At 35.6% G+C, this 26,395-nt stretch overlaps 2 protein-coding genes and 1 pseudogene across 7 annotated transcripts; 2 read left to right on the top strand and 1 right to left on the bottom strand.

The window, feature by feature from the left end:
• Window positions 1-1,122: 1,122 nt before the first annotated feature.
• LOC107640451 (pentatricopeptide repeat-containing protein At3g42630) lies at window positions 1,123-6,715 on the top strand. 6 transcript variants are annotated; one of them, XM_088488285.1, is made up of 4 exons: window positions 1,123-1,791; window positions 1,873-2,020; window positions 5,130-5,292; window positions 5,390-6,715. In XM_088488285.1, exons 3-4 carry the CDS (start codon window positions 5,134-5,136, stop codon window positions 6,500-6,502), a joined length of 1,272 nt encoding a protein of 423 aa, XP_088344411.1. In that variant the 5' UTR covers window positions 1,123-1,791; window positions 1,873-2,020; window positions 5,130-5,133; the 3' UTR covers window positions 6,503-6,715. The 6 variants fall into 6 exon arrangements, with proteins under 6 accessions (XP_088344411.1, XP_088344412.1, XP_088344410.1 ...); XM_088488286.1 differs by having other exon boundaries at window positions 1,128-1,791; window positions 1,906-2,020; XM_088488284.1 differs by having other exon boundaries at window positions 1,134-1,791; window positions 5,125-5,292.
• A 6,408-nt stretch (window positions 6,716-13,123) lies between these two features.
• Window positions 13,124-16,514, bottom strand: LOC107641802 (metalloendoproteinase 1-like). Its single transcript, XM_016345256.3, has 2 exons — window positions 15,907-16,514; window positions 13,124-13,757 (listed from the first exon to the last, which is right to left on the bottom strand). Exons 1-2 carry the CDS (start codon window positions 16,512-16,514, stop codon window positions 13,214-13,216), a joined length of 1,152 nt encoding a protein of 383 aa, XP_016200742.1. The 3' UTR covers window positions 13,124-13,213.
• A 4,651-nt stretch (window positions 16,515-21,165) lies between these two features.
• Window positions 21,166-26,176, top strand: LOC148563781 (uncharacterized; annotated as a pseudogene).
• The last annotated feature ends 219 nt before the right edge of the window (window positions 26,177-26,395 follow it).

Raw genomic sequence — 26,395 nt, forward strand, 5'->3', positions numbered from 1 at the left:
AAAACAGAGCTTTACCACATATTTATCTCTTTTTTTGCTTACTTGTTTCAGAGATACCAGCCTTCACAACTCTCTGTCTGATGCAGATGATGAAACCGGTCCTCTAGAGCATGGGTTCTCGATGGAAATTGCTCCGGTAACTGCAATGGCATCGACGCCAGTGATCAGGGTAGCGGAGAAGAAGAGACCTGCTTGTGTTGTGTTTTGAGAGGGGAAGACAATACGTTAGTGTAACGTTGAGAGAGGGAGGTTTTGAGCATAAAACGACGCCATTTTATGTCATTTTGGCGCCACACCAAATACTACGTCGTTTGCGTTTTGACAGCGTGTCACCAACGAGTCCAACTCAGTTTTTCGGTTGCGTCAGGTGGACGAAATTTGTCGGAAGGACGAGCCTGAGTCTCAGAGTGCAACTTCAGGAATAAATATGAGTAGTTATTAACCGCAGGGATCACTATGAGACTCGAGGGTAACTTCAGGAGTTACTTTGAGGCTTAACTCGAAAAATGAGGCAAGGATAAAATAGTATAAAATATAATTTTATTTGTGTTTTAAGTAAAAAATATGTGTCTTATCTTTTTGAAGAGACATAAATTACATGTATTTTATGAGTATTCATATGTAACCGTATCTCTCTTAATTTTGTGTCTTAATAATCAAACAATAAACCCTAAACCCTAAACATGTATATTCGTGTCTATGTCTTTGTGTCTTGTGTTCAAAAAGACAAAAACAAATGCTACCTGACAAAATAGACAATAAAATAAAATGAGGTTGAGGACTTGAAACTTATAAAAAAGGTAACGGATAAAATTGAAAAAAAAAATTAAAAATATTTTTAATTTTTTATAAGACAAAAAATAAATAAATTATACATATATATATAAAAGATCATAATCCATCAAACATTTTAATTTTTATCATAAAAACAGTTAATATCATGCAATAAAAAAAGCAATCAAATTCGTTTATGTATAAAATTAAATTAAATTGTTAAAATAATACTTATTATGAAATTAATTTTTCAATTATTACATTAATTTTATTTTTATTGAAAATTACCAACCTAACCCTCGTCCTTTTCTCCAAAACAAAATTCTAATTTTTACCTTCTGATATTTCATCCCACACCCACACGACACACCCACACCCTTCCTTTTCCCTCAGCAGCCGCCAAAATCCTCCTCCCCTCACAATACCCTGACACACAAACACACACACGACACCATACATACGCGCAGAAAGAAGAGAAGGAAAGGAAGAAGAGGACGACGCCGGCGGAGGGGCATCGTCGTCGCCATCGTTGAGGGAAACCCAGGAAGAAGACGCGACCCAGTGACACGCGAGGAAGGGGGAGGAGCTTTCGCCGCCGTCTCCGTCGCGTCTGTCGTCGCCATTGGTTGAGTTCGTCGCCGTCGTTGTCGCTGGTCTGGAAGGAAGAGAGCGCGCGAGAGATCAGAGAAGGAAGAGAGGGCGACGGCGCTGTTCAGTGGGGGAGGAAGAACTGCGACGACGAAGGGGTGCAGGAGTCCATCGCCGTCACTGCCGAGCTGCCGTCGACGTTCCACACCGCCGTTGAAGTCAGCCTCGTCGCCGTCGAACTCGTCAGAAGCTGCTACCGTCGTCGTTTGGGTCTGACCGAAGAAGAGGAGGTGACGGTGGTGGATGTTGGCGCTGCTGCTTGCGACAACAAGCGGCTTCGTCGCCGCCGAAGCTCTTTGCCTCCGTTCTGCTCGTCAGAAGTCATCATTGGAGCTGCTGTTGCTCCATTTCTTGGTTCTTCTCTAAGTAGTAAGTTATTTTGTTCCGAAAATCCGTTTAGTCGCTGTTCCGTTATATATTGCTGAGGTTTTTGCGGCGCAATTGTTATAGAGTTGAGTTTCGGTTCTTGCATGTCACGATTAGAGTTGCTGTTGTTGCTCTGAAAGCGGAATGGAGCTGTGGTTGCGGCTGCCGCTGTTGCGGGCTGGGAGAAATAGGGGTTTTGACGCGTTGGTTTTGTGAGTTTGGACGAGTTGAGGTAGGAATTTTTTCTTAAAACTCATATTATTTCTAAGAATTGTTACAAGTTAATATTAATGCGAAAAATGTATTTTTATGATTTCGTAAGTTTTATGGATTAAAATGAGCTATTCGGGATGAATGAAGTTGTTTGCTTGATGGATATATTGATTGTTTGAGAAGGTTGTATAATCTGGTTAACTAATTGATTTTGTTGAGTTGGTGATTCTTGAGTTGGTCTCTTGATTTACTGGAATTGATTGGTTGTTGAAATTTGTTATGTTGATTCCTTGATTTGGTGTTGGATTGAAATTGGTTTGATTTCGAAATGGTTTGACATCGAAAATGGTTTGATATTTGGAAAATTGGATTGTGTTTTATTGGGAAATGATTTGGTTTTGAATCCGTTGAAAAGGGTTGAGAAATGGTTTGAATGGGACCCGAGAAAGGTGGTAAAGTTCGAGTTTTAGAGGAGTTGTTGCCAAAATTTTTATAAGCATTTAAGTAAAATTTAATAATGAGAATTTAACTATTTTGGGTTTTGATTAATTATGAAAGGAAGTTGAAGTTGATTTAGGGTTGGCCTTTAGTGGCTTTAACCTAACCTGAATATATCACAATTTATTGCAAATATGCTTTTGTAGGTGATTTGATATTTCAAGATCTTAAGTGCAATCTCAATACAAACTGTTTTTCATTGGATCTTAGTGGATCTGTCCATTTTCATACATATTAGGAAATTGTGTTGTACAAACAGAGATCGAGTTTACCGACAAAAAAAATATACTGAAATTATTCACCTTAATGCATGCATCAATGTAATCAGTTTATAGCATTCATATAATAGCCAAATGTTCTTGTTCTGTGGGGTGTTTAGGACTGATAAAATCTGCAAAGAGAAACCGTTGTCTATAAAAAACAATGAGAAATGTTATAGGGTTAGCAAAATTTATTGTTTTTGGTTATTATTTTTAGTTATCAGTTTAATTTTTTACTTTCATATTTTGCATCTTAAAAATTGTTAACTTAAAGTACCTAAATACTAGCTTTTTTACCTTCATATTTTCTGTAACTGCCTACAATAATAAATCCATCTCCAACCAAGAGATCGAGCTAAAAACTTCTTTCGAGGAATGAGCAAAACCTGGTCATTTCTCAAGAGAACAATAACTAATGGACCCAAGGATTTGGAACCTACATGCTGATACTCATGATTTCGATAGCTATACCAGTGATTTAGAGAAGATTTTCCGAATGTGTTTTGTGGAACTCTAAGATAGCGTGAGTCTGTGTTACACGGTTGGAAAAGGATGATGGAATTATAAAATGACAAAATAAAAAATTAATTATCAAATTTGTAACTTCTATGATGTGTCATTTTATTTGTTCACCTTACTAATTTGATCTATTTGATTAGGGTTTGTAGAGAATGGAGAAGAAAAAGGATTAGAATATAGGTTAGACTTGTAAGGCAGTTAATTAGTATGAGTTTGACCTATAGCTTGTTATAAACTTATTTCAAGCGCAATGTCTAGTCTGTTGTTGAATTTGACCTGGGCTAAAATTTAAAAGGTCTCACAATTTGGGGTGGCAAACGGGCCGAAGTCCGTCGAGCCGGCTCGCTTAACTCACCAAAAAAGGCTGGCCAGGCTAGAGTTTTGAAAAATCCACCTAACCCGCACTGCCTAACCCACGGGCTTTGGTAGGCTTCGGTGGGGTGGAGCCGGCTAGTCCACTGGGCCCACCATTTTTTTTTGCTTTAAGGCCTAAAACGAAAACTATCCAAATCCATAAACCCAACTACCCAACTCGGAACAAATAATCCTGTCCATAAATACAATTCACTCCCATCAAGCTCTCCTCTTACCCATCTCACCCCTAACCCTACTCACAAGCTCACAATTCACAAGTTTGATTTGGAATGTTTGTATTTTACTTAAGTTCTAACTTGGATAATGTTTGATTGATTAGAAATTTGGATAATGTTTAATCGATGCTTTGGACAATGCTTATTTTGATTTGTACAATGCTTGTTTGATTATTTTGTTCAAAAAGCCTGGTTGAAGATTCATTTATAAGAAATTGAGAATTATATGAATTTAGAAATCATAGGTTTATTAGAATGTTTGTGAATTGAATTTTTATTCCAATGTTTAATGGCTTAGTAATTTTTTTCAAAAAAATAAAAGCAAAGTGAGAGAATAAACGAGCTTAGCCCGCCGGCCCGCCAATCCGTTGTTAGGCAGGGAGGGGTAGAGATTTGGGACTGCCTCGCTAGGCGGGGCGGGGCGGAGTTGGCGGGCTTTTGGTGGGGCAGGCTAGCCCGCTTGCCACCCCTAGATACCATTATATTGATAGAAAAAGATCTTTTTTCAACGAAAAAAAAGATTTTTTTTTTATTTTTTGGCCTGTTTGACAAATTTTTAATAGTAAAAGTAAAAGTAATAAAAAAAAATATTTTTGAGAAATTACAATTTATATTTTTAAAAAAGATTTTAAAAAAAAAAAGATGGTTTTCACCAAGGTTCTAAAACCAAACTGGTCATCGAACTATTTTAGTTACTGGTTATTAGTCCAACCGGTTCAACCGTGGTTCAACCGAAGGAATCGTTTTATAGTAAAATAGTAACTAAAATATATATAAACACAGTTTTAACAAAAATTTCAGCATAATTTCAAATTTTTATAAAGGTTAACCAGTGAAGTAAGTCAACTAAATCAGTACAGTTTTATACAACAATAATTAACCCCATTTTCCTTTTCCAAAATCCCATGGGTTATCAATAGTTTTTATCATAAATACCTCATTTTGTAAACATGCCTTCTGTTTCAGTTCTTCGATGAATATATATGACGAAGAATATGTTATAAAAATAACTGAATAAAATAATATAAAGCATAAAATCCTCAATGAACTATGTATAAACCAAATTTGTCAATACTTCATTTTGTGCTAGTGCTATAACTATTTGCATCTCAACATGTTTCTGTTACACAATATATGAATTTTTTTGGAGTTATCCAGTGTTAAATAGGATAAGTTTATACAGGGTTACTCTTTCCTTGTTTTTGTACGTGCATTGATATCTTGATGTTTCTCTGTTCTCACAATTTCACTATCAGATCAGCCCTATGCTTCTTCCTCGTGATCCTTCATGTCATGTCTCTTTCTCTCATTGGTCCATGGCTGCTGGTTCACTTTCTTGGAATGTATCAGCCTTGTTCTTCTGTTGCCGCCAATCATCTGTCACTGTGGTCGCAAAAGAACAGCGAATTGGGATCCGCAAATTGGTATGTGCCACGTAAAGAGATGGGCCATAACTATGTAAAGACTAAAGAACTACCCTTTATGCCAATTGACATTTTCCCTCTCATGTTATTTGAACAGGTAATCTTGCAGTGTAAAGGCCTGGATGGCTATAGAGACCGTTCTTCTTTTGCAAAAAAATCTGACATTGTTTTTCATGATATGAATGTTGATGATTGCCTGCCCAAAATGTCTACTTTGTCTGCAGAGTTGTTATACTATGCAGAGAGTGGCTTCATTCCTCAAGCGCACACTATATGGGAGCAACTTGTTAACAGTTCTTTTGTACCATCAATTAAATTCATCTCGAAATTGTTTGATGGTTATGAAAAGCACAGGAATTTCAACGGCGTGCTTGAGATTCTACATTATGTCAGTTGGAGAAATTTTGGCATATTACCTCATGTTTACTCTTTGGCTATCTCATGCTTTGGAAGAGGAGGACAGCTTGAGTTGATGGAAGAAACCGTAGAGGAAATGGTTTCGAGGGGTTTCCGTATCAGTTCCAAGACTGGTAATGCTTTCCTTTTGTATTACTGTATTTTTGGTTCTTTGAAAGAGATGGAGAATGCATATGCACGCATTAAGAGATCTGGATTTATGATAAACGAGGAAGCAATCAGGGCCATGGCCTCTGCATATATAAGGGAGAGAAAATTCTATCATTTGGGTGAGTTCCTAAGAGATGTGGGTCTAGGCAGGAAAAATGTGGGGAACCTTTTATGGAATCTTATGCTACTTTCTTATGCTGCCAATTTTAAAATGAAAAGCTTGCAGCGAGAATTTCTTAGAATGGTGGAAGCTGGGTTCCGGCCCGACATTACAACCTTTAATATTCGTGCTCTGGCCTTTTCAAGGATGTCTTTGTTCTGGGACCTTCACCTTAGCATCGAACATATGGTAGATGCAAAAGTGATCCCTGATCTGGTGATATATGGCTGTGTAGTTGATGCATACTTGGATAAAAAGCTCGGAAAAAACCTGTACTTTGCTTTAAACAAGTTGAACTTGGATCATTCTCCGCAATTATTAACTGATCCACTTGTGTTTGATGCTTTTGGTAAAGGGGACTTTCATACGAGTGCAGAAGCATTTTTGGAGTTCAAGACGCACAGACAGTGGACTTACAGGGTTCTAGTACAAAAATATCTTAAAAGATATTACCGGAGAGACCAGATATTTTGGAACTACTAATTAATTGGCAGATGTTTTATACTGTACAATGTCTGGCTAGGATGTTAGTTAGAATAACTAGCTGAGTTGCAGGCTTGCAGTTTCGGCAACAAATCGACTTACTTCTGTGTTTCCGTTATGACAAGAGCTAAGTCTTACTTGTAAATAACATGTAGTTAACTTGAAATAAGCTTTCACTAATCAAGGATTCACTTGAGTCGATGTTTAGTTAAATATAATTTAATTTGTTAGTATAATTGATGGTGTGATAACATTAAATCATTTTTACAAACGTTAGGGATACAAATAGGATGATTTAAACGTTAGGAACACAAATAGGATTTATTTCAAATGTTGGAGATAAAAATGATATTTTATTTTTTTATTTATGTGGACAATCAATGCATTCTGTTGGATGTGTCTAATGGCTGAACAACACATGATGAGCCGAAAGATCTTTTCTTCTACCAACAAAGCGTAATGGTTAACACCTTAACAACACTTCAACTTTAATTTACCAAGATCAAATGGAAGACAAAAATACTCTATTAATGCTGTTTCTGGATAGTGAATTCTACCTTCTAAGCAATGCAATGCAACATATGAGAAAATGCTTTCTATTAATTAGCCTATTAGGCCTTTCTGCGAATTAGTGGCATGTATGGATCCATATTCAGTTCCGAAATCATGGGGTTGAAGTTGGTAAATACATTGGATGAGGTATGACTGACTTAATGCTATTTGTATCCAAAAGCTGGTTAGATCCTATCTTCTTTTTGGAATTTAAATCATCTAAAGTGAGTAGATTGGTAAAGTGATATAATGAGGGATTAATTATCATTAAATTAATAACTTCTATTGTGTGAGCTCTTTTATTTTAATTTAAAAGTGATTAAGCTCTTACTTTCTCACATTACTAACTTTTTCACTTTAAAGGGTCATGACCCTTTTTTTTAAGTTTACAAATAATATTTTTTTTCTTATTTATCTTTTACTTTTCTCTTTATCTTTTCTCGAAAATTTTTTTGGTGACTGAAATAAATTAAAAAAAAAAAAAAGCAAAACAAGGAACTGCTTAAATAGAGGGACAGTCCCGTTTAAGACTACTCTTAAACTCCTCCCAAGGTGAAAGAAGCTCCACATGCGAAGGTTGCAACTTCATCGCCATCTTTGCCATAGTATCTGCCACAGTGTTTGCATCTCTCATAATCAAACGAAAGTCAACACGCCAATTCCAATGCATGATATCTCTTATTTTGAGTTCCAGTGGATCAATAAACCCAAACCCATCTTGAGTAACAAGATTAAATGCTTCCACACAATCCGTCTCACAAATAACATCTCGTTGACCCACATCCCAAGCTAAGAGATATCCTCTCCAAATAACAAACAATTCTCCTTGAAGAATACTATTACTCTCAATCATTCCCAAACACCCCCTTTGCCAGCTCCCATTACAATCTCTAATAACACAAGCAAAACCAACACTATCACCCGAACCAAAATAACTAGCATCACAATTAATCTTAAAAGTACCAATGGATGGGTGATTTCAAAAACCATTTAGAGTAGAGGGAAGAGACATACGTTGTAATTCAAAAATATTTCTAAACTCCTTTTCTGAAGTTAATGCCAGACAAATCACTTTTTCCGGAGGTCAAGTTTCATGGGGATTAAAGATGTCGTTATTCCTTACTCGCCATATCCACCAAAGTCCCGAAAAGAACTTGAACGGATGCTCTCTGCTATGATACAAGAACCAGTTCTTCAAATCCAAAGGATGACAAGAAATATCCAACCTATGCCAGACAAGCTGAGCTTTTGGACAATCCCGAATACAATGTAAAACCGATTCCTGGCTAGAAAGACATCTTGGACACCTATCCGATGACGACATCCCTCTTCTAAAGCGAAAACTTGCAGTAGGAAGAGCCTCCTTAAGACACAACCAAGCCAAAAACTTATGCTTTTTCCGGAACAAGCTGACGCCAAAGCCAAAGCCAATTCTCCCGCTCCTCCCAACCAAACAGCTGTTTACACAACCACAAGTAACCATTGCGTGAGTCATAGACTTTGGCAGCAGACCCACTCCAATACCAACCCACTTCCGAACCTGCTTGTTCATCTGGATTGTAAGAGAGAATATTATTTTTCAGATTTTGAGATAAAGGAGAATAAAGAGTATCCAAATGCCACCTACCAACCGACCAAATATCCTGTATCCGGAGATTCGAATCAGAAATGTGAACATAATCCATCTCATTAGATAACCGTCCTTCTCTCCTCTAGCTAGAAAACCAAAAATTCTGGTTCAAATCTCCAATACACCAAGCAAACCCATCCTTCAACACTTCCCAAGCCTTGCAAAGACACCTCCAAATGGGAGAGTCCTTGTTCTTAGAATAACTAAAACAGTCATATAGAAATGATCGGTATTTGGCATCCAACAATTGGACCCATAGCTTGTTTGGCTGCTGGAAAAAAGTCCAAACTAACTTTCCAAGAAGAGCAATATTTACACAATAAGGATCTCTAATCCCCAAACCTCCATATTTTTTTGGAGTAACCAGTACCTTCCAACTAACAAGATTTAATCCTCTTCCATCAACTTGTCCTTTCCAAAGAAAATTCCTCATCATAGACTCCAATTTACTAATGATTCCTTTGGGAAAAATAGAGACCTGCATCTGGTACGTGGGAATAGCAGCGGCAACAGAATTAACCAAGCAGAGTCTACCAGCCCGATTGAGTAAACTCCCTTTCCAACTTGCTAGCCTACTCCGAATCTTATCCAGGACACCATTGAAAGCTGAACGAGTCACCCTAGAATGGCTAAGGGTAACTCCAAGATACTTGCCCAAGTCCTGGACAAATCTGATAGAGGATACCCCAGTGAAAACCTCTTTCCTTGTTGCAGAGACATTCTTGGAGCAAAGCGCTTTAGACTTCTCCACACATTAATCTTCATCCCAGATGCTTTGCAAAAATTCTCTAAAACCAACATCACATTTTGCACTTGTCTCTTTGTAGCTTTACAGAATAGAAGCAAGTCATCCGCAAACATTAAGTGGAATATTCTTGGTCCCCCTCTAGAAATAGCAACCGGCTCCCACAAGCCCAAATCAACCTGATGACTAATAAAGCATGCCAATCGCTCCATACACAACACAAAAAGATAGGGTGACATAGGGTCTCCTTGTCTAAGACCTCAGCTAGGAGTAAAGCCATTCAGACGACTCCCATTCCAAAGAATAGATAAGGAAGAAGCAGTGACACAATTCATAATCAAATTAAGTATAGGAATAGGAAAACCAAAGCTCTTAAGGGTATGAGCTAAAAACCTCCAGTCGACTCTGTCATAAGCTTTCTCCAGATCAATCTTAAAGGCCAGTGTGCCTTTCTTTGATTTAGTCTTCTTCATAAAGTGGAGGACTTTTTGAGCAATAATGATGTTGTCAGGAGTTCCTCGTCTCGGAATAAATCCTCCTTGAAGCGGGCCAACAATCTCCGCAAGATGAGGACGAAGCCTATTAACAAGGACCTTCGTGATGATCTTGTAAACTACATTGCAGAGACTAATCGGCCTGAAATCTTTCATAGATACCAGTGATTCAACCTTTGGAATGAGAACCAGTAAAGTCTCCAACATTCTCGGATCAAGAGTAACACCGGAGAATGCCTGCTTAACCATCTTCCAAACATCAAGACCAATGATCTCCCAATATTCTTTAAAGAAGAAAGCTTGAAACCCATCAGGACCCGGAGCTTTAAAAGAGTTCATGTGAAAAACAGCTGTTTTGACTTCCTCCATAGTAACTGGTGCCGTAAGATTATTGCAAGCTTCCTCATTCAGAGAAGGAAGAGGCACATCACCAAGGCAACCCAAATCAACATCATCCAAATGACAGAATAAGCTTTTATAGAAAGACTCTGCTTCTTGACTCAGAACCTTTGGATCAGTTTCCCACACTCCATCCTTGAGAAAAAGGCCATGAATCTTATTATGCTTCCTTCGCGCAAGAGTTTGAATATGAAAAAATCTTGTATTCCTATCCCCGAACCTTACCCAATGCTCTCTGGACTTTTGGAACCATAGGAGCTCTTCTTGCACTAGAGTATTATTATAATCATCAAGCAACTGTTGCTCTTTCTAACGCAAATAAATACTATCCACCACTTCCAAACGCTTTTGTAAATAATTAATCTGCTGCTCTAATTCACATTTCTTAACAAAAATATTTCCAAATACCTTCGAGTTAAACTTTAGTGAATTCTTCTGTACTTCCGAAAGCTTGCCATGAATTCCTCTATTACCAGACCACCATGACTGGTTCACAATATTCCTATACCCAGGATGAGTAGCCCAAGCAGCAACAAATCGGAAAGGTCGATTCCCTTTAGACTGAAGACGACCTTTACAACGCACCAGAATAGGGCAATGATCAGACTGAAGCCTATTTAAAACTTCTGCATAAGCCTCTGGAAAGATAGATAACCAACTACTATTTATACAGACTCGATCAAGTTTTTTTGCCACGTCAACATAATTTTTCACTCTTCTGTACCAAGAAAATCGCCTCCCAGAAATTTGATATCTAGGACCTATTTTGGATTCATATACCATTGTTGAATGGCTGTAGTAGAAAGAAGATAAAAAATAAAAGAGGAAAAAAATAAGTTAACAACATCAGTAAATTTTGAACGGTCAAAAGGGTGTAGAAGACTTCAATTATGTTCTTGCCAAAAATACCCATAGTAGAAGGAAAAAGGGAAGATCAATTTGTGTTTATTGTTTAGTTTTCTCCTGTTGAAACTTCCTTCTGTGAAGAATTTTGTGATGGATTTATAGATTTTTAAAGAAAAAGTATAAAATAATTAAGTAATTCTTTGAAAAATTTTTGTATTGATTTACAAGTTTCTTAAAGAAAAAGTATTAAGTAAGTCCTTGAAGAATTGCAATGTTAGACATATATAATTCATCTTTTTGTCAGGAATCTATGAATTCATCATTGCAATTCCTCAAGAACTTTTTTTTCTTATGAGATCTATAAGTCTTATAAAAAATTTTCAAGGACGCATTTGTTATTTTTTTTTTTCTTAGGGGCTTATAAGTCATAAGATCATTTTAGAATCCTTGGGGCACTTGCTTGTTTTGTTAATCTAAATAATACCTCTATACATACATGCATCCCTAGAGTATAGTTGGCAGTACTTGATCACATATTTCTTTTTCTTCTTCCATTTTATTAGATTAATTAAGTCAACGCTGCATTATTGACATGAAAAATTAAATGGTGATCAAGTTGTTAAATCATAATTAATTATAAAAATATTTGATCATGTAGTGTTTAAAAATTAAAATATGCCAAAGAGAAGTCTCCTCTATTCCGAAGCATACGTTAGTCAACCTACTCACTGGCATCACGTTCCGTCAGAGGCCGCTTAATGCTGGGAATAGGATATCAAATCTTGGTCAAATTAATTTACTTATTATTATATATTATAATTATTTAGAGTTGAATGTGAAGCAATCTGTACTTTGTTATATGTTTAGTTCTGCTTCCTTATTAACTCGTATATATAACTGTACAATGTCATTATTTGAATATAAAGTGTGTTTTACTGAGACATAGTTAATAAGATTGAGCTATGCTGCATGGCGCATGCTATTGTGATGTAGAAAAAATGTACACGAAAGACAAAGTTACCCAGTCGTTATTGCTATCCACGATGTGTCACTTATGATAATCAGAAGCAATAGTAATTTTCCATCTCATTGATTGTTTTTGGAGATAAGGATCAATTGGTTTTGTGATTTTCACTTGATAATAATTTTGGATTCTTGAATTTGAACATAATTAGGTTGATCAATTGTTTTTGGATTCTTGGATTCTTGAGTTTTATAATTGTTAATTAAGTTGATTTGTCTATTACCAATTTAGTTAATTACTTATGTGTCTAGTTAACAAAACGGTAATACAAAGGAAATAAAAAAACACCGTGAAAATCTTATTTAGTATTTATTAATTATTGTAATAATTAATAAATATTAAATAAAACATGTTCGGACTATTTTTTATTTTTTTTTTATTAAATATTTTCATTAACAAAATATATTTGTGTATAATTCATTGTCACTATAAAAATTTATAGTAATGTTAGGGAGACAAAAAAAAGTGAGAACTTATTTTATTTAATATTCATTAATTATCGTAACAATTAATGAATACTAAATAAAGCAAATTATAAGTGTTTTTGGCTAATATTTTTTTGTTACCAAATATTTCCGAAAAGTTTAATAGCTCACATAACACTAAAGGTGTTAAATTCAATTTGATACCTAATTTTATCGTTTATCGTTTAATGAACTGAAATTTATAGATAGGAAGAGACAAAAGCAAGTCTCATTTAGTGTAATTTCAACTAAATAGACCAAATTGAGCTTTTATCTAATTGTTTTTGGTAAAAAAATTGTAATTTTCAAATTGAAGGCCACACCATAAATCAAATAATAAGTATATGTCAAGACAGTACAATAGTTTAATGTCCATAAATATTTTTTTAAATAAAAATTCATATGCAGCTGATCCAAAATACAATATCTGTTTATATGTCTTGTTAATGATACTTTGGAATTCCAAAACCATTTTACCTCCAAAATACAATTGACTCACATTGATTTTGCCATACCTATAATGAAATGGATTTTCCCGTGCACAAGATAACTGGAATTTAGAAGAGAACCATGGAAGCAAATCCAAGAAACAAAGATGCCAAAATGAATCCCCTACCAGTCTCAACACCATGTTGTGAGTTTGAATGTTCATTACTAGGCTTACCAGGGAAATATAACTGTTGGATCTGCACTTGATCGTCTTGCGAGAGCTCCACCTTCCGTTGTTGCGACGCAACAACAGAAGGGAACATAACCGATTCGCTGTCATCGGTGGAGTGTGAAAGCCCCAGAAGATGCCCAATTTGGTGCATCACAACACTCTCTAAGTCAACTTCCCCCTCTTCCCACTGCATTGTCTTAACATTTGGAAGCACCCATGTTTTAGAGCTGTCCATTACCATGATCCCGAAACTAGAGCCTTCATAAAGTGCTGCCCCAAACTCGTCTCCGATCGTCTCGTTGTTAGAAAGGTCCATGAACACAATCTTGATGTTGGCATCTTTGAATGTTGTCTCTATGAAGTTCAGAATCCCTATAGCATCTGGCCATCGCTGTAATGAATCTTTGAACACATTGGCAATTTTGGGTTGTACATTGTACCTTCAAATTAAATTCGCATTCGCTGTTACCGTTTGTTTGAACAACTTTAATGGAGTGTATGACTTTTCATACTTATAAAAATTAAATTGACTTAGAATTAAAATTTTTATTGGAATTAACAAATAAATAAAGTTTGTCTCACTCAAGATACACAATATTAACTTAACGAAAAACTAATAAAATTTTGTTATTTGTATAATTATTTTGATAAAATAATTAGAAATAATATAAAATTTAAATTGAATTGAAAACAATGATGAGAATAATAAATACCACATTTACTTTCAAACATTATCCATGAAATAACCATGAGATAAGATCCAACAAATATTAAAAATGTGATGAGAGCAATTCCAATACTTTTGAAACTTTGATGTGTATATGAAGTGTAAAGTTTTTATATTTCACTTTATATTGAAAATGATTGATGAATTGATATCAGTATCACTTTAGATAAATAATTTTATTAAAATTAGGGGTAAGTATTGTTTTGGTCTCTAACATTTAGGGTCAGAATCGAAATTGTCTCCAACGTAATTTTTTATTTAGAATCGTCCTTAACTTTTTTTTTCGTATTAAAATCGTTCTTTTAACTTTTTACGGACAAAAATACCCTCCTCCACTACCACCACCACCTCCCTTACTCCCATCAAATACTAATAATTAGATTTAAGAACACTAATAATAACACATTATTCAAATTTAGAAATAACAACATCAAATTCAACAAAAAAATCAACACACAACAAAAATGAAATAAGAAAATAACAAATCAAAATTAGAATCAAAAGCAAAAACAGAAAGAGAAGCAGACACAGAAGCAAAAGAAGCAGACGCAGAAACAGAAGCAAAAGCAAAAGTTCAAGCAGAAGCCGAAGCAAGATGCAAAAGTCGAAGCAAGAAGCAGAAGCGAAAACAGGAAGATGCAGCGGCGAGGCGTAGCAGCGAGGTCAGCGGCGGCAGTGGCTCGCGTCTCCTCTCTCCCTCGCGATTCCCGACGACGGCGGCGATGGCGGCTCCAAACTTTGCCAGCGCCGTGCCCCTCCCTCCTCTCCGTTTCCCCTTTTCCTCCCCCTTTGCGTCCTTTCCCCTCTCTTTTCTCCCTTTCCCCCTTGCGTTTTTTTCTTTTTTTTTTACTTTATAATTTTTTATTAGGATAGGGATAGGGATAATTTAGTAATAAAATTAAAAATGACGATTTTAATACGAAAAAAATGTTAAAGATGATTCTAAATAAAAATTTATGTTAGGGACCGTTTCGATTCTGACCCTAAACGTTAGGGATCAAAACAATACTTACCCCTAGGGTGTGCATGGGCCGGGTGAAACCGGGTTTGATGTGACCCAGACTCAACCCGAAATATATACTGGGCCTATTTATTAGACCCGAACCCGACTCTAGATCCGATGAAATATATACACTTTCGGGCCACGATTATACTGAGTAAAAACCGAGTGAAAACCGGGCAGTTAACATTACATTACCTTGATACCTTCTTATAAGCTAGCGTGTGAAAATATCCAAATTTCCAAAAATCCAACCATTATTTGTCATGGTAAAATTCATTTAGAAAATTATAACAAGAATTAACTCTTCTCTAAAATTAAAGCATAATCATAATCAATACTAATATTGTCTAATAACACCAAATATTTAAATCAATATAAATAACACAATATTATGCATTAGTCTAAAATCTTATGCATTTAAACATAAAATATTAACTTATAGCCTTATAATAACTAATAACACAAAATATTAAGGTTTACAATACTTAAATTCCACGTAAGAATAGCCATCATTCATCACTAATAACACAAAATATTAATTATATATGATGACCGGGCCGAGTTCAGGTGACCCGAAATAATGACTGGATATATTTTTTGAGACTCTTATCCGACCCTAAATCTGATAAAATCATACCAAATTAGTCCCTAAAATGTTCGAGACAAGATCGAATATTCGGGTCGAACCGGACCATGCACATGTCTACTTATCCCTTAAAATTACATATTAGAGTGAAAATTTCTATAATTAATTTTAAATTATTATTTATGAAATATGATCTTACAATATTAACAGAAACGAATGGTATGTAGTAAGTATAAACGATTTTCAATAATTATTCAAATAATATTTATTTACCTGGGGTCGAACCCATACGTGAGGATCTTGGTGCTGTTAGCGAACAACAGAGTCCCTTGAGGCCATGAGAAATTCACAGGGAGGTCATAAGTAACGTTCATATCCGGCACACCGCAGCGCGGCAGCAATATCTGCTGATACGTGTCATTGTCTATGTCTCCGGTGGTGTCCAAATTGAAGAACCGTTGGTAATCCTTAATAGTTGATACCATGTTTTCGTCCATGAGATCAGTGAAGTTTCCAGAAGAACTATTGTTTTGGATGTAGCCATAGGTGTAGAGATACTCTTTCACCAAATGGAGGCCTTCGATTTTCTGTGGCGGCGCACCTGCCGGGGCCGAATAGTAAGGAACACTGCTTTGGTTAGTAACATTGAATTCGAAGTTATGGATTTTAGGTTTTGGAGTTGGTGGTTTCTTGATTCCATCATAGATTTGTAAAGACTTAGTAGCAGTGATGTTAGGTTGTGATGAAGCTACTTGAAGGTCCTTTAAACCTTTATTAAGTGCTGAAACCTGAGGAGTTGGTAGAATTGGAACCGCCGCTTTAACTGCTAGTAATGGAGGAAGGGAAACAAGAAGGATAAGGAGAAAGATGAGCGATGACATTTTGTTAATTAGTGTAAGGAACAAAATAATGATATGCAGCTAATACTATTTGAGAGGCTATATATGTATATCCTGATATGCACATGGAGTATGGGGGAGCTTTTTATTATTCTTGGAGGCATAGTTATTAGAACTGAATCGGTGATCAAATCGATCAGGTTACTGAATTATTAGATTATTGGTTCAATTGGTGGGTTACTAATCAAATCGGTTAATTCAGTATAATTAAATAATTATATAAAATTTAATTATTTTTTATTATAAATATTTTATTTTGTTTTTATAAAAATAATTATCATTTTCAAAATTTAATATTCTATTAATTAGTTTATATTTATTTTATTATTATATTATTATAGGTGAAAACTCACGTACAGTTGTTTTCATGTGAAGTTGATATTTAAGAACCGTTAGATGATTTGACAAATTTGACTAAATATCATCTAAGGATTTTTAACTATCAACTCCATATGAAAACAACTGCATGTAAATTTTTACCTATTATTATATACTACAAGTATTTATTGAAAAAATAATATTAATAGATATCATATAATCATAAAAAGAAAAAATAAATTGTGATTAATAATTTTTTTTATTTATCTTTTTAATTTGTATATATTTAATAAAATTTATAGTTAAATAAAATATGAGTTAATAGTTAAAATCGTCCCTAAAAGATATTTCACTCTCCATTTTGGTTCTCGAAAGACAAAATTAATCGAAGTCATCCCCGAAAGATACACGACTTGGTCACGTTAGTCTTTCCGTCAGTTGGATGATGACGTGGTGGGTTAATGCCACGTGTCACAAGATGATTGGTTGATGTGTCAGATCAGTGACACCTGGCACGCCACGTGTCAGATCACGCCACGTATCACTTGACATGTAAAAAAGTTATTTATAATCAAAATAGTCCTTGAAAGTTTAGACGTAAGTCATTTTCATCCCTAAAATTTTAAAAATTAATCAAATTAGTCCTTATATAAATTTTTTATTTTTTCTTGATAATATTAAATTTAAAATATTTTTTAATACTACTAATTTTAATAGAAATGTAATTGACAAACAAAAAATTAGTAATTTTATCTTTTCTTCTTAAATTTTTTTTTCAATGAAATTATCTCTCTCCTTTAATTCTTCTCAAAATCTCTCTTATTCTTTTCTATTTTAAAACCTTTTTCTTACATTATTACATTTTGCTGGAATATATATATATATATATATATATATATATATATATATATATATATATATATATATATATATATATATACTCAAAATTGAAATGTATGTATTTGTTAACCTAAACAAAGTTATATGCTCAAAATCAAAATTTATGTATGTTAACATTAACAAAGTTATACCACTGTTTTTTTTTTTCTACATCTTTTTTTTTCTATTACGGTATTACTTACATATAGGATGTAATGGTAGTGATATTAAAAGAAAAATTATATAATCTATCTCAAATATATGAAACACACAAAAAAATGTTATGATCTTTGCATGTAGTACGCTTAAGAAGTAATTCGTGTAGCATATATAATAACAATAATAATTAAGCAACAAATTTTCAATATTTTGTAAAGTTTGAAATCGAAGCAAAATTTGTGGATCTTCTTGAATTTTGACTTTTAATATCACTACCATTACATCCTATATGTAAGTAATACCGTAATGAAAAAAAAAGATATAGTAGAAAAAAATAGTGGTATAACTTTGTTTATGTTAACATACATAAATTTTAATTTTGAGCATATAACTTTGTTTAGGTTAACAAATACATACATTTTAATTTTGAGTGTATATATATATATATATTCCAGTAAAATGTAATAATGTAAGAAAAAAGTTTTAGAATAGAAAAGAATAAGAGAGATTTTGAGAAGAATTAAAGGAGTGAGATAATTTTATTGAAAAAATTAAAAAAAAAAAGATACAATTACTAATTTTTTGTTTGTCAATTATATTTCTATTAAAATTTGTAGTATAAAAAAATATTTCAAATTTAATATTATCAAGAAAAAATAAAAAAAATTATATAAGGACTAATTTGATTATTTTTTAAAATTTTAAGAATGAAAATGACTTACATTTAAACTTTCAAGGAGTATTTTAATTATAAATAACTTTTTTATATGTCAACCACGTATCACTAATCTGACACGTGACGTGCCAGGTGTCACTGATCTGACACGTCAACTAATCATCTTGTGACACATGGCATTAACCCACTACGTCATCATGCCACGTGGCACTTAACGTGACACGTCATCATCCAACTGACGGAAGGACTAAAGTGACCAAATCGTATATTTTTCGGGAATAATTTCGATTAATTTTATCTTTCGAGAATGAAATAGAGATTGAAGTATCTTTCAGAAACTATTTTAACTATTAATTCAATAAAATATAATTAATTTAAAAATAATAACTTTAAAATTAAAATAAATTGAATATAAATAAAATTAAAAAATTGGTATATATATTATAATTTGTATATATATTAATAAAAAGTCGGTTAGCTTGGGCCTTGGTGGTACAAGGAGGAATATTTTGATGGGTGGTAGGGTGCATGATGCCATGATGTGAATGGAAGAAATCCACATGCAAGACACCCAATATACATATAGGAAAAGTATAACCACTACCATGTTAACTTCTTAATCCTATTAGTAAGGATATCTTTCTCATGTCCGCCCACCAAACAACTATTGATTAGGTAGAAAATATTTAAATAATTAATTTTCACGTTTTATGTGTAAGTTAAAGTCTGTTCAATGCTTTACTTTAATAAAAAGAAAAAGACGGAGTACAATAAACATGACTAGTTAATCAAATAAAATAACAATTCAATTTATGAAACACAAGATATGTCTTTAACATGACTTATAGCAATAAAAAAAACATATCATCAGTTGGATGGTAATTCGTAGAAATCCACTTCGAAATAACAAAAAATATGAAAAAACTCTTCGGTAAAGAAGAGGGTTTTAAAAAGGAAATTTAAAAAACTTTTTTTTAATTAAAAAATAGAAATAGTGAAATGCTTAGGATTAGCTGGACTTAGAGAATATTCTCTAATAGAATATTCTATGGAATTTTTATATAATATTAAATATAATATTTTGTATTATAATGAAATAAAATAAATTTTAAAGTTAATTATATTTTATAAAATTATTCAACTAATTTGACCGTCAAATTTCTTGTCCATACTACTTGTTTCGAGAATTATCTGAAACGTTGATTTTAGGCCTAAACGTGAGGTCCAGGTACCTTCGTGTGACAGCGTCCGACCTTCTTAGTGCGAGGTGCCGCTTGTCCAAGTTCTTCATGAGGAGGTGAGGGATAGTACCTGCAAGAGATTCCGATACTTAAGTTAGCAAAGGCTTTAAGTAGGTTTTTAGTAGAGTAGAACGTGTGTTATACCTGGGAGATGCCAGTGTATTTATAGTAGAGTAGATAACCACCTTTGTTGGAGTAGTTCTATCTTTTCTAATAGATAAGCGTTCCTTTTATCTTGAGAGTTTGTTGGGATCTACCTTCTAGATGAGGTAGAGATAGTAGGAGAGACTTAAGGAGGCAGTTACTTGTTAGGTCAAGCAGAGATAGACTTCTATATCGTTGTCCGACCTCTTTAAAGATGTTGGGCTTATCATGAAGTTCACCTTTATTGGTGGGCCCTTTCGTGCTATTGGGCCTGGCTTTCATTCTGCTATGCCAGGGTATGAACAGTGTCCCTGCTTGAGTCTGTTCCTTTTATAGGTCAGGCTCAAGCATTCTGTGACTTCTGCTGTGGACGTCGGGTGTTAACCTTGTCGGTATTACCCAACGTCTTTTGAATTTTTGAACGTTGGTGGAGCTTTAATGACTGTTGAATAATGCGTGGTAGTTGCTCCTGGGGATTCGTGCACGCTTAAAGAGGAGTGAAAGAGCCGTTTTTGATTTATTGTCCCTTATAAAAGGGACTTTTCGGCTTTTCTTTTCCTTTTTTGTTGTTTCTTAAAGACTGTTTTACTTTCTTCTTCACCAAAGTACTCCTTTGTGTCATTTGGACCATTTCTGTTAGCTCGAGATTTCTCAATCTTAGTGTTTGAAGAGTTTTTTGCTTTCGTTGGCGTGAAGGGGGTCGTTCGTGTTTTGCTGTTTTTTCGACGCGCTCTCCCCTTTTTACACAATCTTCTTCAAGGTTGGTTCTCGTTTTCTCTTTCCCTCAAACTCTTCTTTCTGATTGTGTGAGACTTGCTTGCTGTTGGGTTTGCTTTTGCTGTCTTTGCACTTTCTTTTTGTTATTTTGGAGAAAGTTTGTTTTGATGTGGAGCGTTTGAGAAGACAAAACGTTTGTTACCAAAAGATTTGAAAGACTCTCTTCTTTTCTTGAAAGAATCTTTGTTTGTGTTCGTGTAGCTGTTTATCTTTTATGCACTGTACTGCCCTTAATGGTGCCGCTTTTGAGATAATGTTGTGTCGAAAGAGGCGCCATTGGGTTGCTTTGTAGAAAGATTTTGAAAAGAATGGCTTTCCCTTGATTTAGTTGTTTTACCCGACTTCTTTGGAATGATGTCCGATTTATTTGGTAATGGTCTTCTTTTTATTTTTTGCATTTGTAGGTGTAGCCTTTATGTCTCGCCATGTTATTAAGAATATGTCGACCAAAGTTCCTCCTAATCTTCGTGTTTGGGTAGATAATATTGTTCTTTGTTGTGTCCCCTTTACTAATAATGAGTATTGTGAGGAATTCCGTAGGCAGCATAGCATCTGTGAGAATAGGGAAGAGGAAAGAAACTATGTGTTAGTGCCACCTGACCTAGAGGATAGAGTGTGTTTCCCCCCTTTAGTGGATCCAGAGCGGCCCTTCTATGACTGCTTCTTTACTAGGTTAGGCGTCCGACTTCCTTTTACTCCCTTTGAGATGGAAGTTCTTAGGTCTTGTAACCTTGACCCTACACAATTACACCCGAAATCTTGGGAATTTGTAAAGATGTACGAGCTCCTATGTCGGGAGTTAAGTGTTGGACCCTTTTTAAATGTTTTCTTTTATCTTTTTGTTGCGAAGAAGCCTTGTAGTTCTTCAAATAAGTCGGGATGGATATCCCTCCAAGATGTACAAGGTCAGAAAGTATTTTTTTATTAAAGTGCCTGCTGTCAGAAGTGAAAGGACAAAGGCAAGGAGCATAGCGGGCAGGGTGACGGATGATGAATATTCCTCCTCTCTCCAGCCTATTGTTTTCGGAGCAGGTAGAATACTAGAATAAGGGTATGGGATAGATCCTATTCCCAGAATTAGCCATCTCCCCCTGTCTTGAATCGCCTGGTGTTTTTTGTTTCTTTGCCTGGGTAAGAGCTTGATGCCGCCCTTTCGACAAGAGAGTCAATATCGCTTATTCCATTCCATCAACAGCTAACTCGATGGGACTTGGGAAAGAGAGAAATAAGGAATTTCCTTTGATTTCTAGAACCACTTTTTTAAGGTTTGATCTGCTGACAATACCCGACCTTTCTTTCTTCCTGAAAACCAAGAACCTCCTTTTTCTCTATATTGGCAAGACAACCTCATAATTCGTAAAGTTGACTTATTTGAGTTAGATGACCTAGAGAGGGGTGTGGTAGATTTTTTGTTGGATACTTGGGGTCAAGCTCCCCATTTGGATACGAAATTTTTTTTGGGAGATTCTGGCCTTCTGAAGTTCGAGCTTGGTAGCTCCCTCTCCTTTTTTTTGTTAAATCTTATTTGTTTGTAGTTTGTTGCTTCTGATTGTATCCTGCTTAATTTGCAGAATGTAAACCCCGGTTAAATTAGTAAATAATTAGTCAATAAATTAGTTTTTAATAAGGAGGATTAGAAATGTGAATATTATATCAAATTAGGATAGAGCTCATCGAACGAAAATTTTGACACTAATTTTGAGAAAATCGGTCCAAGATTGGACCGAATGGACCGAATCGGTTGAACCGGATCCAAATCGGACCATCGGTCCAACCGAACCGACCTATTAAATGAACCCACGCATTGCATCTCCCTCATTTCAGCAACGTGACGCTGAAAGCTTGCGTCCAGGGAGGAGAAGAAAAAGGGGTCCGAACCCTCGTTCCAAGTTCAAGGCGCCGTAACTTCCCGATCCGAGCTCCGATCGCCGCACCGTTTGCGACCACGCGTCCACCGCGTCGAGCTTTACATTTCTACCGGAACAATTTTATAGGTAAGCCCTTAAATATTTTCAGCCACTCTTTTCCCCCAATTTTCGAGTTTTGAGAAGGGGTATTGAATTTCTTTGATTTTTGATGTTTTAGGATCCAATTAGCTTGAGAAAAACGTTCACTCTTGCTTATGTGAAGCTTGGGTAAGGTGAGGATACGATAATTCTATTTTATTTTCATTGAATTTGAGCTTTGAGTATTAAATTGGATATATATGTGTTATGAATGTGTATTAGGTTGTGAATAAATAATTGGAGCTTGAAATTGTGAATACTGGAATTTGGAGAAAGCGGATTAGTTGAGTTTTGAGGGGCTGTCTTGGTTTTGAATAAATAGCTTTGGTCGTTACGTGGAAATCGGCCAAGGTATGGTTTAGGTTTCTTGCATTTAATATATAATGTTCTGTGAAAACTTAGGCTAGATGACCATAGGATAAGTTGGAATGCAGGTGTATGTTTAATATTTAGTAATTTGTCGATGAATATAATTGGTTGAAGTTTATTGGATAATTAGTTTTTAATTTTGGATGGTGAATGTTGTTATGTTAATTTGGAGGGAATTATGGTTGAATGTTATTGTTGATTAACTAATGATTTGGTGAATTATTGATTTGAGGTATAACTATTGAGGAGGTTGTTGTGATAATGAGGTATTTTGTGTTAAAAGCTCAGGAATTGTGAACTATGATCCTTAGTTGAATTTTGGGTTGTTGGATTTGAATATAGTATGAGTTTAATTGTTTATCTGAGGTAGATTTATCGTGGTGGTTGTTATGATGATGAGGAAGGGTATGTTGAATTGAAAAGAAAGCAGGTTTGGACCCGAAAAGGGTGGCAAAGTCCGAGTTTTAGAGGAGATGCTGCCGAAATTCTATAAAAAGTAGAGATTTAGTTTATATGATTATTTATAAAGATTTAAGATTCAAAGGTTATATGGTTTGATTTTGAGTTATTAAGAAAATGAGCATGTTTTAAGTTTGATTCATTTGGAAAAGAATGAATTATGTTTTGAATTAGAACTATTGATGGACGGAATGAGAGATGTGATAATGAAGGATAATGATTGAATATGATTGACGTATAATGATGAATGAGATGCGATTGAGAATGATGTGGATGTTGATGAATTTTAATTGAATTATTTATATGGCTTATGAATTTGAATAATCTGAGATACGAGATTCCCTGGATTAAGTGCCGTGGCTTGCCACCACGTGTACCAGGTTGAAAACTCGATACTCTGTTGACCCTACGATGTAAGTGTGACCGGGCACTATATAAATTCCCGGGAATGTTACCCCCATTGAGCAATATTGATTATTTGAGAAAAATCTATGCATAGACTCTTGGGGATGCACGTCGGGGGACAGTCTAAGGACAATTCAGACTTGTCGGGTTGGCTGGATAACCGACAGATGAGCCTCATCAGCCATAGGACAGGCATGCATCATATGCATATTACTTGAATTACTTGCTTGTGCTCTAATTGGGTGTGCCTATCTGTATTTGCCATGCTAAATGTGTATTTGTTACCTGCAGTAGTTGTAACCTTCTTGTGTTTGCATTTATCTGTCTATTTGTCTGTGAAAATACATGATGGAGTTGGAGGTATGGAGGAATGGCAGTATAGGACTTAGATTTAAGGTTAAGTTAAGTTATGATTAAATATTTTTAGGAAACCACCTTTTATGGCTTCTGTTTAATACTTTAAGCTCTATAATCTGAGTGTCGATGTTCTAGGATTGCCTCTGGCATTCCCAGGACCTTATATATTATGTGTGTGGCACCTTTACCATACTGAGAACCTCCGGTTCTCATTCCATACTATGTTGTTGTTTTTCAGATGCAGGTCGAGAGGCATCTCGTTAGGCGTCTGGACTCTTGAAGCGGAGTGGTTACTGGGATATTTTGTTATGCTATGATGTATATATATGTACTTAGCTTTCTCTCCGCATGACTTATTCTTTTTGATCCTCTTAGAGGTTTATGGAGAGGCAGGATTGTGTATATGTACTTTTGGATTTTGGATATGTATGTATATATGTGTAAATATTCTCCGGCCAGTCTTGACTTCGCAGGCTGAGTTAGGAGCTTGTTATTTTGTATCTTTGGTATTCTACTCCTACTTCTGTTATCTTATGTTTGATAGTTATGATTTTCTTAGCACGTAAGTTAACTCGTTCCTTGAGCGTAGCGCCTTTATTGTGCGATTTTTATTTCCCCCTTTTCTTCAAGGCTCCTAGCATATTATAATTCTTCTGCTATTATATGTACTCATTTTATTTTAGAGGTCGTAATACCTCACCACCTTTGTTTTACGACTTAAGCGTAAAGCTTAGTGTGGTAGGGTGTTACACAAAAAGTATGACTCCCAAATCTGCTATGAAACTTCTTCAGAACACCAAGAAAATGGTTGTAGCTCGAAACCTTCAGTGGTAGAAAGAGGCCGAGGAGGGCTCTTCTCAACAGGAGGTCGGGAAGATTGTCCAATCTTCTCCTAGGAAGAGATCGTGGTCGGATCCTTCTCATCTGAAAGTTATTATCCCTACTCCCCTCTCCTGTCTTATTCCCTCAAAGTCCACTCCTTCGTCTCCTTCTTCAACTGAGCCTCTCTCCAAAAAACCAAAAATTGATGAAGATGAGAGCATCTACACCAAACACTTTGATGCTTTAGCTTGGGGGAAAGAGAATCTTCTCCCTCACCATCGTGTGAGCATGAATGATATTTAAAACCATCTCCAGACTTTGTCCCGTGGGGGACTTCACCTTGTGGGAGTGTGCTCTCAACTTTTTAGGGAGATGAAGAGCTCTCCCATCCAAGCTACGACTGGGGCCTTGGTGGCTGCTCGAGTTGATATGGAGAGGCTCAGTGAGATCGAGGTGGAGTTGGAGCAGGAGAGAAATACATTAAAGGCCAACTTGGAGAGAGCTCGGGAGAGGGCGAGCAAGGCTGAGGCTGCTGCTGCCTTGGCCGAGGAGAAGGCCAAGAAGTTCCAAGAGAGCTATACTCGGGTTTTCGGGGAGAGGATGGCCCATGAGGAGGAGTTGGAGAAGCTGAAGGAGGAGTTGGCTGGGTTTCAAGAGTCCGTTGCTTTGGGTATGGATGAAATGTTCGAGAACTTAGAAGCCCAAGTTAAGGTAGCTCCCGACCTTGACCTCTCCCTCTTTAGCACAGACAACATAGTGGTGGACGGGAAGATAGTCCCTGCACCCTAGTCTGACGATGAGGAGGAGCCTCCTTTGAATCCGAAGGCTTCGGGACCTCAGGTTGGCCCGTCTTCCACCTTGAGACCTCAGATAGCTTCGACCTCCTCTTTGGGATCCCAACTCGAGGTTGTTGCTGTTGAGGCCTCCTCGGTTGCTGTATCGGCCGTGCTTGTCTCCGTGCTTCCTCCTTCTCCCGAAAAAGACAAAGCTACTGGCGAGAAAATCGATCCCCATTTTGGCGAGGAGTCTTAAGTTCTCTTTAGATCTCTTTTGATATTTTGTAGTAGCCCGACCTGTGGGCTTTTATAACACTAATTTTTGTAATAATTTGTAGTTCTTGAACACCTTTCCTTTTTGAGTTGTTTTTCACAACTTTTATTAAGCAATGTTTAAAACCTTGTTTCTTAGTGTTGCGAAACACTTTTTTGTTCTTTAGCATAGCTCGTTTTGACCTCGGGGATTTTGATATTT

This window comes from Arachis ipaensis, chromosome B5 (genome assembly GCF_059453495.1).
Source record: "Arachis ipaensis isolate K30076 ecotype BB chromosome B5, ASM5945349v1, whole genome shotgun sequence".
In the NCBI taxonomy this organism is placed as follows: Eukaryota; Viridiplantae; Streptophyta; class Magnoliopsida; order Fabales; family Fabaceae; genus Arachis; species Arachis ipaensis.